This window comes from Acartia tonsa, chromosome 9 (genome assembly GCF_053477335.1).
Source record: "Acartia tonsa isolate MP-2025a chromosome 9, ASM5347733v1, whole genome shotgun sequence".
Lineage (NCBI taxonomy): Eukaryota > Metazoa > Arthropoda > Copepoda > Calanoida > Acartiidae > Acartia > Acartia tonsa.
In genome coordinates this window covers 41,569,188-41,584,192 of record NC_137268.1, presented here as the reverse complement: position 1 = coordinate 41,584,192, position 15,005 = coordinate 41,569,188, and the positions used below count along the sequence as shown (strand labels likewise).

Below are 15,005 nucleotides of genomic sequence, written 5' to 3'. Positions count from 1 at the left end.
CAGTAGGGTCAGGTACATTATAGACATGGGACCAATGATGTGTCTACTAGATATTTTAAATATTAACTATTCTAAACCCTAAACGTATCGTATTTCGAGTAAATTTGGAAGGGAATTTAGACATATGAAAATATTGAAATTGGGGAATATTTATATACGTGTGCAAGAATTCTATTTCAAAAATAGGATATTAATTCCCCTCTCACTTCGTTCAAAAATACATCCCTATTTCTATTTTTCTAAATATTCAAATTTCTTAATATTTATATACGAAGTACTTGGTAAATAAATAGAAGATTTTGAAAAATAATAAATTTTTACGTTTTATATTTCTATTTCGAAATAAATCACGCAATCTTAAATTAAGTATGTTCGTTAAACAATTCCGAAATAAAATTTACTAGATATATTAGACTTTTAGGTTCTTTCTATGAAATTAATGTGATGACATAATTTCCTTACTCCAAAAAGTCTACCTGTTAAGAATACGACATTTTAGACGTCTTACTTTTTTCATTGCTTTTTTTACAGGGTAAAATAAAAATTCTTCCTAATATTAAAAAAGGATAATTTTGCATTACGTAAAAAAAGTATATAACGATAATGAAATATATTAAAGTTAACTTATAATAGTTTGTAATTGTATTTGTAACAATATATTTATAGATTCCCTGTTATTTGATATCATCCGTTTCCGGTGTATGCTGTTATATCAGGGATAAATATATACACAAAAATTCCTCCAACAAATTTTTATTATTTACCGTGGTCAAAACATATTAAAAAATCTTATTTTAAAAAATGTAAATATAACGAAATAAATTATATTGAAGTTTCTAATTACCCATGTACATTTCTACCTCGTGCACCTCGTGCACACACACACAGTTCTTCAGTCCTTATTTGAATTTCAGAGTGTATTGACACGTCATACTACGCGTTAGTTAGATACAAAGAAAAGTGAAAAATAATAAAAAATTTAATATTCAATGTGAAAACTTCAAATGGAATTATATTAATACAATAAAATAAAGTGATAAATATTATTTGCATAGTTATAAAAAAAAAGAAGAAAGAAACAAAGTCTTAGTCAAGTGTCAACACAAGAAGATCTAATTCTGTACTGTCGTCCGAAAAAAATTATTGTAGTCTATTGTTTTGAGTGAATGTCATAAGAGTACATACACGTCAAAATAATAGGCTATGTTTTCTATTTCGGAAGGCAGTACACATAATCATTTACTGTATATTAAGGTAAGGATTTTGTAATAATTTGTAAATATAAAGTGATAAGTCTGTTCGTTATAACTTAATTATTCTTATTTTGCCTTTTGGTAATTTCAATTTTAAACGCACAGATTTTATACTGTGAATAATTCGGCAAGCTCCATACTTTGTTTTTAATTATGTTTATTTTTTATTTTTTTATATCGTTCCAAAATTACAAAGTATCGGGTGTGTTTTATCGATAAGTCTTACCTAAAAATATTGAATCCCTGTGTTCGAAAAGAATTTCCGTGCATTTTTTTACGTCGTTCAGAACGGCTCGGCTCCACATTAGGTTAAAGTGAGTTTTTACAGTAATAATATGATTTAACGGTCTATTTCCTTAAATTAAACTTAAAAACCATATGTTACCAAATATACACACATCCGCAGCCGTATTTCTAGATTCGGCTCCGCGTTTTTTTTGCGTTGAAACTCGGTTTTAAATGTACGCTCATATTAAACCTGATTATCAAGCTGTTTTTAAACAAATTTACTTACAATTTTGCTTAGACTCTTATATATTCGCATTCTGATAATTCAGTTCTGACATTAATGTCCGTATTTTTTTTACATTTTAACAACAAATTTTTATGTGACCTAATTATCCGATTGGTCTGATTTTTGGTTTACTGATGTTTGAATGTACAATAATATAAGCGAAGCGGCAAGTACGCATTTTTATTTTTTTCCATCACCCTTTAATTGAAATTCAAATTTATTTTTGGATATTTAGTATTTACTTTCATTTGATGTCCAACTTATTTACTCTAGAACCTCGAGCAAGAGACCATCCACGCATAAAGACACAAGACAAGTATGATTTGAGTAATGTTTTTGGCTTCGCTACTTATTGATTATTCATCCTTGTTAAATTAAATAACAATACTGCAAAAAAAAAAATATATCAATAAACAGTTTTTTGGGTTTTATTACAACATTTATTTTATAATGGTAATGATACAGATATTTAAAAAACACAAAATTATTTCATTAAATTATTTGTTTTACTTTACTTCTACTTTATTTCTTTCCAACATAATTAATATGATAAACATATTTACAAAAATTATTTCACTTTTCCAGTTCCTTGGTTGCTGTCTTCTTGGTAACTTTTACCTGCCTATCCCAAAATGCTTGGGACTTCTTGGGGACTAGCTTGTTCATCTTCAAGAACATGATGGCGTGGATGGTTTCTTTCTCTAGGTTATACCGCCTCGATGAGTAAACTAATTTGAGGTGTGAGAAAATTCTCTCACACCTCGCATTAGAAACAGGTAAGTTGTTGAAGTTGGTCATCAAACTGACAAGTCCAGGTGGATAACATATCTTCTCTGCAACATGTTCATACCTGGCAGTAAGCATCCTGTGGGTTGCGGTCATTGCTCCTTGTTTGTACAGTTTCTGGCGTTCTTCAACATCGAAATCCTTGGACTTAGATTTTTTGACTTTCGCAATTTCCTCCTTTATCTTAGCGACTTCACGTTGGTAACCGTATGTCAAGGCATGCAACTTGGATTCTTCTATGTTACTCCAATCCTTCAGCCCAGCTTTCAGGTGTTTCTTCATGACGTCCAGGGGATCCTTCTGTTTGTCACGTTGTTCTTTCTTTTTCTTCTTGGCTGCTGCTTGAGCCTGAATTTCTTTGAACTCTTGTTGTTTGTTCCAAAACATCTTTTGGATGGGTGTCATCATGCCTGTAATACATAAATATAATTAATAAAAATGATAATTGAATTATTTAACTAATGTTATTATTATTATCTATTTTAATTAATATTGTATATCTTTACCTGTGGGAGGTGCAGTTTCTGGAGATTCGTACTCGTCAGCTTCGGAATCCTCATTGTCGGCATCCGCATTAGCTCTACGCAGGTCGGCCTCTTCATCTGCCTTTTCTTCAGGACTTAGGTTGGCTCTCAGTGAGATTCGGTGTAGCCGTTCACCCAACAACCTACAATTTTTGGGTGCTTGTTGTAAAATTGTTTTTGCTTCATCCTGTGTCACCGTAAAGCTTTGTGTGCCACTCGCAATCATTTCCAAATGACTGCGTGACAGGGGGTGTAGGTAGAGACAGACTTGCCATCCTGCATTAGTACGGACAATCTTGTTAACTCTCAGGTGAAGGAACTTGAATACACGTCTAGCGAATAAGTTGCCAGGCATACTTGTCCGTAGGGTAAAGAACACCGTATCCAGCATGGTGAACATCTGGACGATTGTGGCCTCATGGGCTTGTGCAGGAATTGTCAGCATGGTATCCACACACTCCAACACTTCCAGGACTTCTCTGAGGGCAAGAACCTGGTCAGGTGTTGGCCACAGATTGTCAAACTTCTTGTTGACTAAAATAAAAATTAAAAATTAAAAATTAATTCTATTGATATATACAGTTCTAATTTTTAATTAAGGGAACGAGAGAAGAAATAATTTATTTAGTTTAAATTTTAATAAACTTCTATTTGTTACCTTTCTCTTTTGTTTAATTAAGGGACAGAGAGAAATTTAAATTGGTAATTTTGTTAGTTTTAAATTGTTGTTTAAATTATAATTAACTTTTTTGGGTTTACCTTTCTGATCCTGCACGGATTTTTTCACCTTCTGAAGTAGTGGTTTGTTGTCAAACAACTCTAAGAACCGCTTTATCATGTTCATTCTGGAGCTCCATCTCGTCTCCACGTATCTGGTAAGCATACGTTGTCCACTCTCTACCAAAATGCGACGCAGCTTCTTGTTATTCATAATTTTACTGACCAGCTTTGCCAGGTTAATTATGGTTCTGTTGTACCCCTTCCCTTTCTAAAAAAATATAATATTTGTTAATTTTCACGTTTTTGTATAATTTATTATTTAACTTTTTAAGTTACTGTATAAGTTATTTAGTTGGTTCTATTAATCATTTAATTAATTTACTTACAACTTTGGCAGCCTGCTTCAACGCCAACTCCACTTGGTGGTTGAGGCAAACACCTCCCACTATAAGTCCACATTTCTGCTCATCACATTTCATTGTTCTTTGGATGTTCTCTTCTATTAGTTTCCCGAAATTTGTGATTGCTGAAAAGAAATAATTTAATAAATTAATATAATTTAGTTAAATGCATTTCGTGAAACTACCCCTGTAAATCATTAAATGTAATTCATTGAATTTTTTGGGAATGAATTTAATTTAACTTTACTTACCCTCTCTTTGTTGTGGATCTTTGATGGCGATGGACCTGTAGAAAATCGCACTTGATATGCCGCCATCGCCGCCATCGCCTTGTCTTGTTCCTGCCAGGGTTTCTTCATCTCCATCCTGACCCTCACCTTCGGCTTCTACAACACCATCCTCAACCTCATCTAAATCTTCTATAAACAAATCCAACGGGATTTCATCTTCACTATCAGCCTCAGGTGTGTCTTCCTTATCACTATCATCATCACTGACTCCCTCATGGTTCATGAAACTTGTATACTCTGTGGGGGTTTTCCCGTGCTCTTCATTGAGTATCTTGACGGACTAAAGAATGAAAAATAAATTAATGATTTACTTTCTAATGGTATTGTTTTATAATATTAATTCTCGTATTCATTCAAATATTCATCTAAAAAAACTGGTTTTATCTTACAATTGTACATTTTACATCCGCGGAAAGCCATTTAAAATACGATGCGAGAAAAAACTATTAAATAGTTATGATTTTATAATTATAATTTATAATTTTTCATTACCTTTACACAGTTGGCAGCCGAGTCGGATGTGGAGCTGAGAAGTTGATAATGCTCAAGCCCAAACCTTTTCAACAGTTCTTCGAAATATTCGTAGATGCTGCGGCCGGAAGCATCGGGTTTAGGCATCTAAACATAAGTAATTAATCAAATTATCATTTAGGTATTTGTGGTCATTCTAAATTTCTAAGAATTAATTTTAAACTTATACCTGTTCACAGGCGAGCAACAATTCTTTGGGACCGTCTGCATCGGTATAGTTTGCAGTTACTGAAAAATTAGTAATTCTTTTATATTATTCATTCATAATAGTTTACTTTACTTTATTTAATTCAGGTTATGTAGCTGCTGCAGTTGTAATTGCATTAATAAATAATAATAGTTTATTTATTTTATTTAGGTTACCTGCAATGAAGTCGGTGTGGTGAACATTGCCGAAGTCGAAGGAAAGGTGCACACCTGCGGAAACAAAGATAATATTGATTATTTAAAATAATTAAATATTAACATTTTTTCCGCAGGTGTGCACCTTTCCTTCGATTTCGGCAATGTACACACCCGCGGAAGTGAAGATAATTTAAATTAATTATTTGTTATTTCTTTCAGATTTTGAAATTATTTAGTAATGTTTTAGTTTATAAATTATAATACTTAATAGTTAATAGTTATTAATACCTTTATTTTCTAAAATCTTCTTGAAGGATTCCATGTAATACTTGTGCTGCCCCTGCAGCCAGTTATGAAGCTGTTTGCTGGTGGGTGCATCCTGCTTCTTGCCTTTCTCAAGTAAACCGACCTGCTTGGCGACGATATGGTCAAAGGCATTGGCATCCGTATCCTTAAAGCGAATTTTTTAAAGTTAGTATGTTTTTCAACCTATTTTTAAAAAATACACTATTCTAACTGACATGAAGATATATTTCGATTTTAGCAATCATTTTCAATTAATTTTGTTTAAAAAAATATAGGTATGAGACATTAGATAACAGCAAATATGATCAAAAATATTAAACATACATTTACCTTAAAGCGAAGGAAACTTTCATTATTAACCAGTTTTCCTGTTATGTGGCGCAGCGCTTCTAGGGCAGTGACGTATATTTTGACTTCATGGATAACTTCAGCATCTGCCTGGGCCTGTTGAAACTTCCTCTGAAAGCTGGCCAGGTTCACTCCCTTCCTATACTCTCGGTAAACATCTCTGTGGTCAATGATCCAGTGACGGCTAAACCTCCTAAACAGGTAAGCAATTAATATTATTTTTTTTAGCAAAGCTACTCTATAATTCACCTTGTCTGTCAGTATATATTTTTAATCAATGTTTATGAATACTTAATACCAGTGTTCTGGAGCCGGGAGCAGCAACATTTTTTGTGGAGCCGGATCCGGAGCCGTATTTTTTGTTAAAAACGGCTCCGGCTCCGGACTAGGTAAAAATGATTTTTTAAAGTAATATTATAATTTGGCAACGGTCTATTTCCATATAATAAACTGAAAAACTATTGTTACTTAACAAATAGACACACATCCTTCTACTTTTATATAGCTTTAATCAAATAAAAGCAAAATATTTTATATTATTTATCTTATTTTATCAAATTCAATAATGGAAAAAAATTGATATATTAATTTTAAGGTAGGAGCCGGAGCTGGAGCCGGAGCCGGGAGCCGTATTTCCAAATACGGCTCCCCGGAGCCGGAGCCGCATCAAAATTATACGGCTCCGGCACGTTGCGTTAATACATCATGTTATTTTATGTCAACTTAATATTATTACCTAAGAAGGTTAGTTTCTTGCAGTATAAATCTCTCTAATGGTTTTCCCTCTTTGGGGTATTCTTTCACGTGGTATGTGCCATCCCAGGTATGGAAGTTACAGTATTTGCACCCCCGCCCCCACGGGGTCTTATTCTGACCCTTTCCAGGGTAGTTGGGGATCATGTAAGCATGATCTTCAAGCACTTTAACCAAGTAGACATAAACCTGAAGTAATTTTAATTTTATTAAACATTTTATTTAATAATCTCACACCTGTAACTCTTTTTTTAGTTGTGTTCCTTTCTTGACTTTTAGTTTTGCTTTCAAAAAGTGTCACTTTTGCCCCCCCCCCCTCTACATTTTATTATTATTTTTAGTATTTATGTTTGTACCTTATCACCATTACTATATGTTATCCTCTTCCCATCAAGGCGGTCATAGAGCGAGTGTGTGTCCCCTTGTACTGTACCCACGCAGTCTAGGTAATCAATAGAACAGTTAATTTAATATATTATAGGTAAAGTAAAACAAACTAGTATTCTAGAAATTTATGTATTTACGGTTGAGATTGTATGGTTATTAATTATAAATATAATATAATGTATTTTATTTAAGTACAGACAAATAGACATCCTGTCAATTAAATTTTTAATGTTACTACCTATGTTATTGATATTAATTATACTAATTTAAGCTTACCTCTGATGAACATATGTTCCGTACTGTCACTGTTCATCTTGGGTTTATTCTTGGATCCTTTTTGTCGGCCACCTCTCCCTTTTGGCTTTTCTCCAGCTGGGGATGACTGTGCTGAAGAAGGTGTGTCTCCAGCTGGTGTTGTAGGTGTGGCTGCGGCTTTAGGTTTGGCTGCGGCTTTAGGTGTGGCTGTTGTACTTGTACGGCCACCTCTCCCTTTTGGCTTTTCTCCAGCTGGGGATGACTGTGCTGAAGAAGGTGTGTCTCCAGCTGCGGCTTTAGGTGTGGCTGTTGTACTTGTAGGTGATGGAGACGGCGGCGGCGTTACGTTGAGTGGGCGCATTGGTGATGTATCTGGTGTTGTTTGTGAAGCTGGTTGTGGGCTTGCTGGTTTTGACCTTAAAATAATTAATTAATATTATTTTTCCCTTGCCCTCTGGACAAAATATAAAAATTATTTGGCTACTTGTTTTTTTTACCTCGATTGGGGAGAAGGTTTGGGGGGTGAAGTTGGATTTTCAGGTTCTGGGCTGTCAGGTTTTGACCTTAAAAAAATAGCCTATTATTTTAATTATTAATTAATATTATTTTTCCCTTGCCCTCTGGACAAAATATAAAAATTATTTGGCTACTTGTTTTTTTTACCTCGATTGGGGAGAAGGTTTGGGGGGTGAAGTTGGATTTTCAGGTTCTGGGCTGTCAGGTTTTGACCTTAAAAAAATAGCCTATTATTTTAATTATTAATTAATATTATTTTTCCCTTGCCCTCTGGACAAAATAAAAAAAAATTATTTGGCTACTTGTTTTTTTTACCTCGATTGTGGAGAAGACTCTGTTCTTCTTTTCTTGACCCTTGGAGGTGAACACAACTTTATTATTCGCTTCCGTTGTGGATCAGCTATTTTTGAAGTGACTGGAGTGCAACTGAAATTAAATAAATAAATAAATTTTCAATTTCTCTGGTTCTTTTTAGAACCCACCAAATTTACCAAATTTGGGATTATATTCTAAAAAAAAATGGCCTCTCTTGGTGTGTAGAGCACCGAGAGTTGCTGAACATGGAAGGAATGCGCCCCGGAGGATGGATGGAGGACCCAACCTAACCTGACCAAAAGTAAGTAAGGATATTTTTTTAACATTTACCTACCCTAAGATAAAAAGTTACTGTAAAAATACAATACTTTTCATAATCCCATTTATTATAATTTTATTAGGGGTATGCATTTGAGCTTAATAGTAAATAAAAAGTAAAAATACGACGAAACCCACTAATTTTATAAGGGGTAGTTTCACGAAATGCATTTGAGCTTAATAAATAAAAAGTTACTGTAAAAATCCCATTTCTATACTTTTTTTAGCATGGGTAGATGCACTTCGTGAAACTACCCCTTTTAGTTTTTTTATAACATTATTAAATATGAAATGAAAATATTATTATTACCTAATGTTATCACTGGGGGTTATTTTTTTTGTGGGGGTCCCCAACCCCTCCTTCTCCTCCAACATTACCGACCCTGGAGTGCAACTGAAAATTAAATAAATAAATAACATTTACCTACCCTAAGATAAAAAGTTACTACTTTTCATAATCCCATTTATTATAATTTTATTAGGGGTATGCATTTGAGCTTAATAGTAAATAAAAAGTAAAAATACGACGAAACCCACTAATTTTATAAGGGGTAGTTTCACGAAATGCATTTGAGCTTAATAAATAAACTTCGTGAAACTACCCCTTTTAGTTTTTTTATAACATTATTAAATATAAAATGAAAATATTATTATTACCTAATGTTATCACTGGGGGTTATTTTTTTGGGGGGGGACCCCAAACCCTCCTTTTCCTCCAACATATCAAGGTCAACCTCATCCAAAACATCGGGTATGCTTGCATCGGGGATCGTCTTACGTTCACGCAAACTACGAGTACGCGTAACTGAAGAGTCAGGCATAGCTTGGACAACCTCACTGTCATCATCGTCACCTATAACTTTATTAGAGTCAGGCTCAGCCATTCTCTAACGATGTTGTAACTGAACTAAAACTAAAAAAAAAGATTAATATTAATTATGACTTTATGACTTTAAGCCTAAGGTGGTGAGAATGGCCAGGTTACCGCTTACATTGGATGATTGGGGGAAGAAAAGGGTTAACAACTTAACAGTAACTCCACCCATAATTTTATTTTTTGGAATAGTAAGGGATAAAATAAACACACATAAAAGAAAGTGTGGGGGGGGGGGGTATAACTATAATCTGTGTTGGAAAATATTTATATGACATGTAAGACTAAGAATTCTCCTAATTTCCCCTTGAGGAGGGGGGAGGATTTGATGCTTAATCTGCAGAAGGGGTAATTTAACACTTAATTTACCCTCCGTAAAAGATTAAAGATTAAAAGATTAAAGATTATTTGAAACCTGCCCCACCCCCCTTTTTCAACACTTCTTATTTGAATATAATTATATGTAATCTTTTTTTCTCCACCCATCATAACGTAATGGTTAGGAGGAGGGGGGGGGGGGGAACCAACAAGATTTAATTTGGATTTAATACGATGAAATTTTAGTAAATAAATTAGCCGTTAGAGGCTGGATATTTCAAATTGTTTTTCAATTTATACTTAAGTTTCATCATTCATTGGTAAGAAAAGTTAAAAATTATATTTCAAGTTTTAGAAACCTATTTTTAAGAAAAGTTACATTTGAGATGAATAGAATTAAAAAAGTATTCGGTAATGTAGACAAACAAAATTGCTTCATAGTTACATATTGGAAGTTACATAACATTCAAGGATTACCATTGACATTGTCAGCTTTGAGGTCACTTTATGAAGGCTTTTTGGCCAATTATAGAATAGATTGATGATAATGATATGATGAATATCTGTATCATTTCATATCTTTTAAAAACAAAGTTTTATACCAACGTTTTCTTTTTGGTTTGCTCAACAATTTTGGGGAATTTTGGGACTTGGTTGCTTCATTAAGTTGAGTGTAAAAACGTTTCAACTATGAATTGTTATTTACAAAAGGGGTAATTTTGTGCATCATCATTGGGAGTGTACATCAATTTATCGGCCATTATAATATAAGGTTATAATTTATAAAGGTGTCATATATATAAACCTTTCTTAAAAGTTAAAAAAAAACTCTCTCCCGTCACCCAGCATTAGTGGAAAATTTTTATAAAGGAAAATTTAAATAAATAAAGGGGGGTTATAATAAAGGTGTCGTCATATATATATTATGGAAAATTTTTATAAAGGAAAATTTAAATAAATAAAGGGATTATTCTTTGTATTTTTTTTGGGGGGGGGGGGGGTTATATTCAAAATCAAGTTCAACCCTTTCTTTTCATATATTCTATGTATAATAAAGGTGTCGTCATATATATATTATGGAAAATTTTTATAAAGGAAAATTTAAATAAATAAAGGGATTATTCTTTGTATTTTTTTTTGGGGGGGGGGGGGTTATATTCAAAATCAAGTTCAACCCTTTCTTTTCATATAGCAACCCTCCTTAAAAGGGGAGGGGGGGGAGACTAGAGTAAAATAAACAGCCCATTGCCCTTCCCTTTATTTTGGGGGGGGGGGGACTATAAAGGTGTTAACTGTTACTTACATGTAAAACCCTTTTCCCCCACCCATATATGTTTGGATATTGACCTCTCGGATGCCACTTATTTTAAAGGGTATGTAAAGATAAAATTTTTTCATGCTATTAGACTATTAGTATTAACAAATTAAAAATCTTAACATTTTCTAAATAATAAATATCGAAGATTGATTTTACGGCATTAGGTTGGTTTATTCGAAGATTGATTTTACGGCATTAGGTTGGTTTATAAAGATAATTTACATTTTACAAATTTGTAATTTAAAGTTAAATAGTAGGTTGGCGACGAACGAGAGATGGGCCAGCCAACTTCAAGTTACTTGGATACTAAGGGGAGAAGAAACGGCGGCGCAACCGCCGAAAACTGCCGAGAAAAGGCAAAATAAATTTCAGCGGCTTATCGGAAGGTAATGAGGAAATTACATTTTTGCATACAACCCCTTTATTTTAATGGCTTTCTCTACCTTTTGACCGCCTTTCTCTTTGTTTTAATGCGTAATTAGTTTTTATATACGCATAAAATAAACTTATAAACTTAATTATTTTTTAATATTTGATTTTGCAGTGTTTTTATACGTATATTGTGAACGTTTTGATGAAATTGAATTGAAATTGAAATTAATTATATCTGCATTTGCATTATGAAAAATAAAATACTAATTATTAAATTATTATTTCAGTATAAATATCCGAACGATCAACGAATAATGAAATCTAGAGTACCCAGCAGCACGAAACGAAGGAGCCAGCGAATACTTGAACGACGTCAAGGTATAATATATATTGAATTCTATTTATTTTTAGTTATTTATTTATTATGATGTAGTTACGTACGATTTAGAAAGCGAAGCAACTCTATAATCATTACCAGAATGTCCGTAAATCCATAACCATAACCATAAACAATTATAAACATGACATTATACAAGTGTTAATGTCCGTTTGTCCTACCTTTTCAGAGCTTCGCTTTTATGGATGTTGTCATCCTTGTTTTTATAGTTATAACTTATTCCACAAAGTGTAATATAATGAATAAATAATCCTTATACTAAAGGATCTCGCTAACCGATGAACCGATCGGGTTCTCCTTTTTACCTTTTTAAAAGCGAAGCTTTTCTATAATTATGGTCGGTCCGTCCGATTTAGAAAGCGTAGCAACTCTATAATCATTACCAGAATGTCCGTACGTCCATTTTAAACATGTTGATTTTTCGTCCGAGATAGTTAGCTTTTATTCGTTAATTTAGGCATGTTAGAATTGTCCTATCGATTTCAAACTTTGCATGATGTAGTTACGTACGATTTAGAAAGCGAAGCAACTCTATAAGCATTACCAGAATGTCCGTACGTCCCTTTTAAACATGTTGATTTTTCTACTTTTATAACAACAAAATTTTATGTGATCTAATTATCCGTTTGATCTGGTTTTTGGTATATTGATTCCTTGGACAACAAAGAATAATATTATAAGCGAAGCAACTCTATAATTAAGTCCTAGAAATGTAAGTATGACCATAAACATTATCCTGTATGAAGCAGTTTTCCAACAAATTTACTTAAAATTTTGCTTCGACTCTATACATTTATAATTTATTAAGGTGTCGCTGTTCCTCTTCCTGTTCCTGTTGAGGCCCCCCTCCGAGATGATCCGGTTGTGGCTGCTATTGCACCCCAGCCTGATGACCAGCGTCGAGTTCGACGACAACGACGCCGTAATGCTGCAAGACAATTAGGTAGGTATTATATATAATACGTTTGTCCAGTAACCTTACTCTAAAATAATAAATTCACCTTTTGGAATTAATTTAATTAATTAATTGCGTTGAGATATTTTATGGTTTGGAAAAAATAACCATTTATTTTAAATTAATAGTAAATATCATACAGAATTGCTTACATGATTATTATAAAACAAGGATGAAAACATCCATAAAAGAGAAGCTCCAAAAAATGCGTCAAAAAATCTAAGCTGGATCTTTAATTAAAATGTATTTTTTTTGGCTTTTATGGAACTAATTGTAATCTACAGAAGGGAAAATCACTGGGGATGTACATCGATCTATCGACCACCCTCCTGAGAGATTTTAATTTTAATTTTGATTTAATTTATTAAGGTCAACAGGTTATCCAACAGATGGGGAACATGGGGAACAACAATAATGTCAATGTTCCCCATCAACCACCACAACCGGACCATCCTCAAGAGCCGGACCACCCTCAACAGCAGGACGACCCTCCAGAGCCCCTTCCCGACAACAATCCACCTCCCCCACCCCCGCCACAGCAAGAACGTCAACCTCAACGTGTGCAACCTATTTTCAATTTGACAATAGGTGCGCACGCCACAGTAAATATCAACAATAATCAATTTCAATTCTATTGATTATTGTTGATATTTACTGTTAATTTATTGTTATTTTGTGTTGTTATCCCCCCCCCCCCCCCCCCGACTAAATGACTGGATTAGGTTAGGCTAGGTTAGGTTATATGGCTAGGGGGCCGAGCGCCCGCGGTTATTTTTATTGGTGGGGGGGGGGGGGGGATAAAAATTGTAAAAATCTATTTTGTATTTTGTATATACTATTTTTGATATATTTACTTTATTTACTAGAATTCCAATTATCCCCCCCCCCCCCCCCCCCCGACTAAATGACTGGATTAGGTTAGGCTAGGTTAGGTTATATGGCTAGGGGGCCGAGCGCCCGCGGTTATTTTTATTGGTGGGGGGGATATTTTCAAATTTTGTATATACTATTTTTGATATATTTATAATACTTTATTTACTAAATTTGCAGATTTTTTAAAGGGGTAGTTTCACGAAATGCATTTAAACTTAATTTAGTGAACCGCATATTTTATCCTGGTTAAATGGTTAAACTACATTTATATGGCATATATTTGAAAAAATTTCAATTTTCTACCACATAGTTTTTAAAATGTCAAGACTTGAAAATCGTCTTTTTAAATTGCATATATCACAAAAAAGACAATTTTAAGGTCTTGATATTTTAAAAACTACGTGGTAGAAAATTGAATTCATTTCAAATATATGCCATATAAATGTAGTTTACCCATTTAACCAGGATAAAATATGCGGTTCACTAAATTAAGTTCAAATGCATTTCGTGAAACTACCCCTTTTCTTTAGTTTTAATATTTTCATTTAATTTTTTTTTCAATTTCATTGTTTCATTTTTTAGTAGCAAATCTACTTTATATTTCTAAATGTAAATATGTCTGTCTGTCTGTCTGTTTTTTTTTCGTTTTTCAATTTCATTGTTTCATTTTCATTTTGTATTTCATAAATTCATTCATTTCATTTCATATTCATATTCGTGATAAAAATAAATGTGATAAGAAACTCGAAATAATACACTTTTTTATTCATTCTTATGGTCGGTCCGTCCGATTTAGAAAGCGTAGCAACTCTATAATCATTACCAGAATGTCCGTACGTCCATTTTAAACATGTTGATTTTTCGTCCGAGATAGTTAGCTTTTATTCGTTAACGATGCAAGAAATAGCTATCTATTGATAATTTTAAATACGTGGAACGCTTACCTAACCTACCTAAGTTTTATCAAATAACTATATCAAACGTCTCTCTTCCTTCCTTGGATACAAACGGCTGCGCCCCTAGCATTTAGAGGCTCTATATTCGAACCTACCTACCTACCTACCTAAGTATATCAAATAACTATATCAAACGTCTCTCGAGTCTCGAGTCTCGATGCTATTGATAATTTTAAATACGTGGAACGCTTACCTAACCTACCTAAGTTTTATCAAATAACTATATCAAACGTCTCTCTTCCTTCCTTGGATACAAACGGCTGCGCCCCTAGCATTTAGAGGCTCTATATTCGAACCTACCTACCTACCTACCTAAGTATATCAAATAACTATATCAAACGTCTCTCGAGTCTCTTCCTTGGATACAAACGGCTGCGCCC

General features: G+C 33.4%; 4 protein-coding genes across 4 annotated transcripts; 1 reads left to right on the top strand and 3 right to left on the bottom strand.

Annotated features, from left to right (window-relative positions):
- Positions 1-2,100: 2,100 nt before the first annotated feature.
- On the bottom strand, positions 2,101-5,126 carry LOC145328958 (uncharacterized). The gene is made up of 6 exons (XM_080172939.1): positions 4,981-5,126; positions 4,450-4,768; positions 4,184-4,323; positions 3,837-4,065; positions 3,060-3,611; positions 2,101-2,963 (listed from the first exon to the last, which is right to left on the bottom strand). The coding sequence occupies exons 1-6, from the start codon at positions 5,104-5,106 to the stop codon at positions 2,341-2,343; spliced, it is 1,989 nt and encodes a 662-aa protein (XP_080029065.1). The 5' UTR covers positions 5,107-5,126; the 3' UTR covers positions 2,101-2,340.
- A 41-nt stretch (positions 5,127-5,167) lies between these two features.
- Positions 5,168-8,072, bottom strand: LOC145328959 (uncharacterized). The gene is made up of 7 exons (XM_080172941.1): positions 7,435-8,072; positions 7,128-7,213; positions 6,755-6,960; positions 6,001-6,211; positions 5,653-5,815; positions 5,383-5,436; positions 5,168-5,247 (listed from the first exon to the last, which is right to left on the bottom strand). The coding sequence occupies exons 1-7, from the start codon at positions 7,772-7,774 to the stop codon at positions 5,183-5,185; spliced, it is 1,125 nt and encodes a 374-aa protein (XP_080029067.1). The 5' UTR covers positions 7,775-8,072; the 3' UTR covers positions 5,168-5,182.
- Positions 8,073-8,200: 128 nt separating this feature from the next.
- Positions 8,201-10,736, bottom strand: LOC145328962 (uncharacterized). The gene is made up of 3 exons (XM_080172942.1): positions 9,220-10,736; positions 8,873-8,956; positions 8,201-8,355 (listed from the first exon to the last, which is right to left on the bottom strand). The coding sequence occupies exons 1-3, from the start codon at positions 9,444-9,446 to the stop codon at positions 8,241-8,243; spliced, it is 426 nt and encodes a 141-aa protein (XP_080029068.1). The 5' UTR covers positions 9,447-10,736; the 3' UTR covers positions 8,201-8,240.
- Positions 10,737-10,948: 212 nt separating this feature from the next.
- On the top strand, positions 10,949-13,479 carry LOC145327884 (uncharacterized). The gene is made up of 4 exons (XM_080171415.1): positions 10,949-11,458; positions 11,732-11,822; positions 12,650-12,784; positions 13,166-13,479. Exons 2-4 carry the CDS (start codon positions 11,759-11,761, stop codon positions 13,432-13,434), a joined length of 468 nt encoding a protein of 155 aa, XP_080027541.1. The 5' UTR covers positions 10,949-11,458; positions 11,732-11,758; the 3' UTR covers positions 13,435-13,479.
- The last annotated feature ends 1,526 nt before the right edge of the window (positions 13,480-15,005 follow it).

Excerpts from the sequence above, each read along its gene's own strand:
- LOC145327884 (XM_080171415.1), top strand. The coding sequence starts at position 11,759 with ATGAAATCTAGAGTACCCAGCAGCACGAAACGAAGGAGCCAGCGAATA. Across the intron at positions 11,823-12,649 it reads AATACTTGAACGACGTCAAG|GTGTCGCTGTTCCTCTTCCT; the intron begins GTATAATATATA and ends TAATTTATTAAG. Across the intron at positions 12,785-13,165 it reads TAATGCTGCAAGACAATTAG|GTCAACAGGTTATCCAACAG; the intron begins GTAGGTATTATA and ends TAATTTATTAAG.
- LOC145328962 (XM_080172942.1), bottom strand. The coding sequence starts at position 9,446 with ATGGCTGAGCCTGACTCTAATAAAGTTATAGGTGACGATGATGACAGT. Across the intron at positions 8,957-9,219 it reads ACCCCCAGTGATAACATTAG|TTGCACTCCAGGGTCGGTAA; the intron begins GTAATAATAATA and ends TTTAATTTTCAG. Across the intron at positions 8,356-8,872 it reads ACCCCCAGTGATAACATTAG|TTGCACTCCAGTCACTTCAA; the intron begins GTAATAATAATA and ends ATTTAATTTCAG.
- LOC145328959 (XM_080172941.1), bottom strand. The coding sequence starts at position 7,774 with ATGCGCCCACTCAACGTAACGCCGCCGCCGTCTCCATCACCTACAAGT. Across the intron at positions 6,961-7,127 it reads CATATAGTAATGGTGATAAG|GTTTATGTCTACTTGGTTAA; the intron begins GTACAAACATAA and ends AAATTACTTCAG. Across the intron at positions 6,212-6,754 it reads CAAGAAACTAACCTTCTTAG|GAGGTTTAGCCGTCACTGGA; the intron begins GTAATAATATTA and ends TTACCTGTTTAG.
- LOC145328958 (XM_080172939.1), bottom strand. The coding sequence starts at position 5,106 with ATGCCTAAACCCGATGCTTCCGGCCGCAGCATCTACGAATATTTCGAA. Across the intron at positions 4,066-4,183 it reads TGAAGCAGGCTGCCAAAGTT|AAAGGGAAGGGGTACAACAG; the intron begins GTAAGTAAATTA and ends ATATTTTTTTAG. Across the intron at positions 2,964-3,059 it reads AGAAACTGCACCTCCCACAG|GCATGATGACACCCATCCAA; the intron begins GTAAAGATATAC and ends TATGTATTACAG.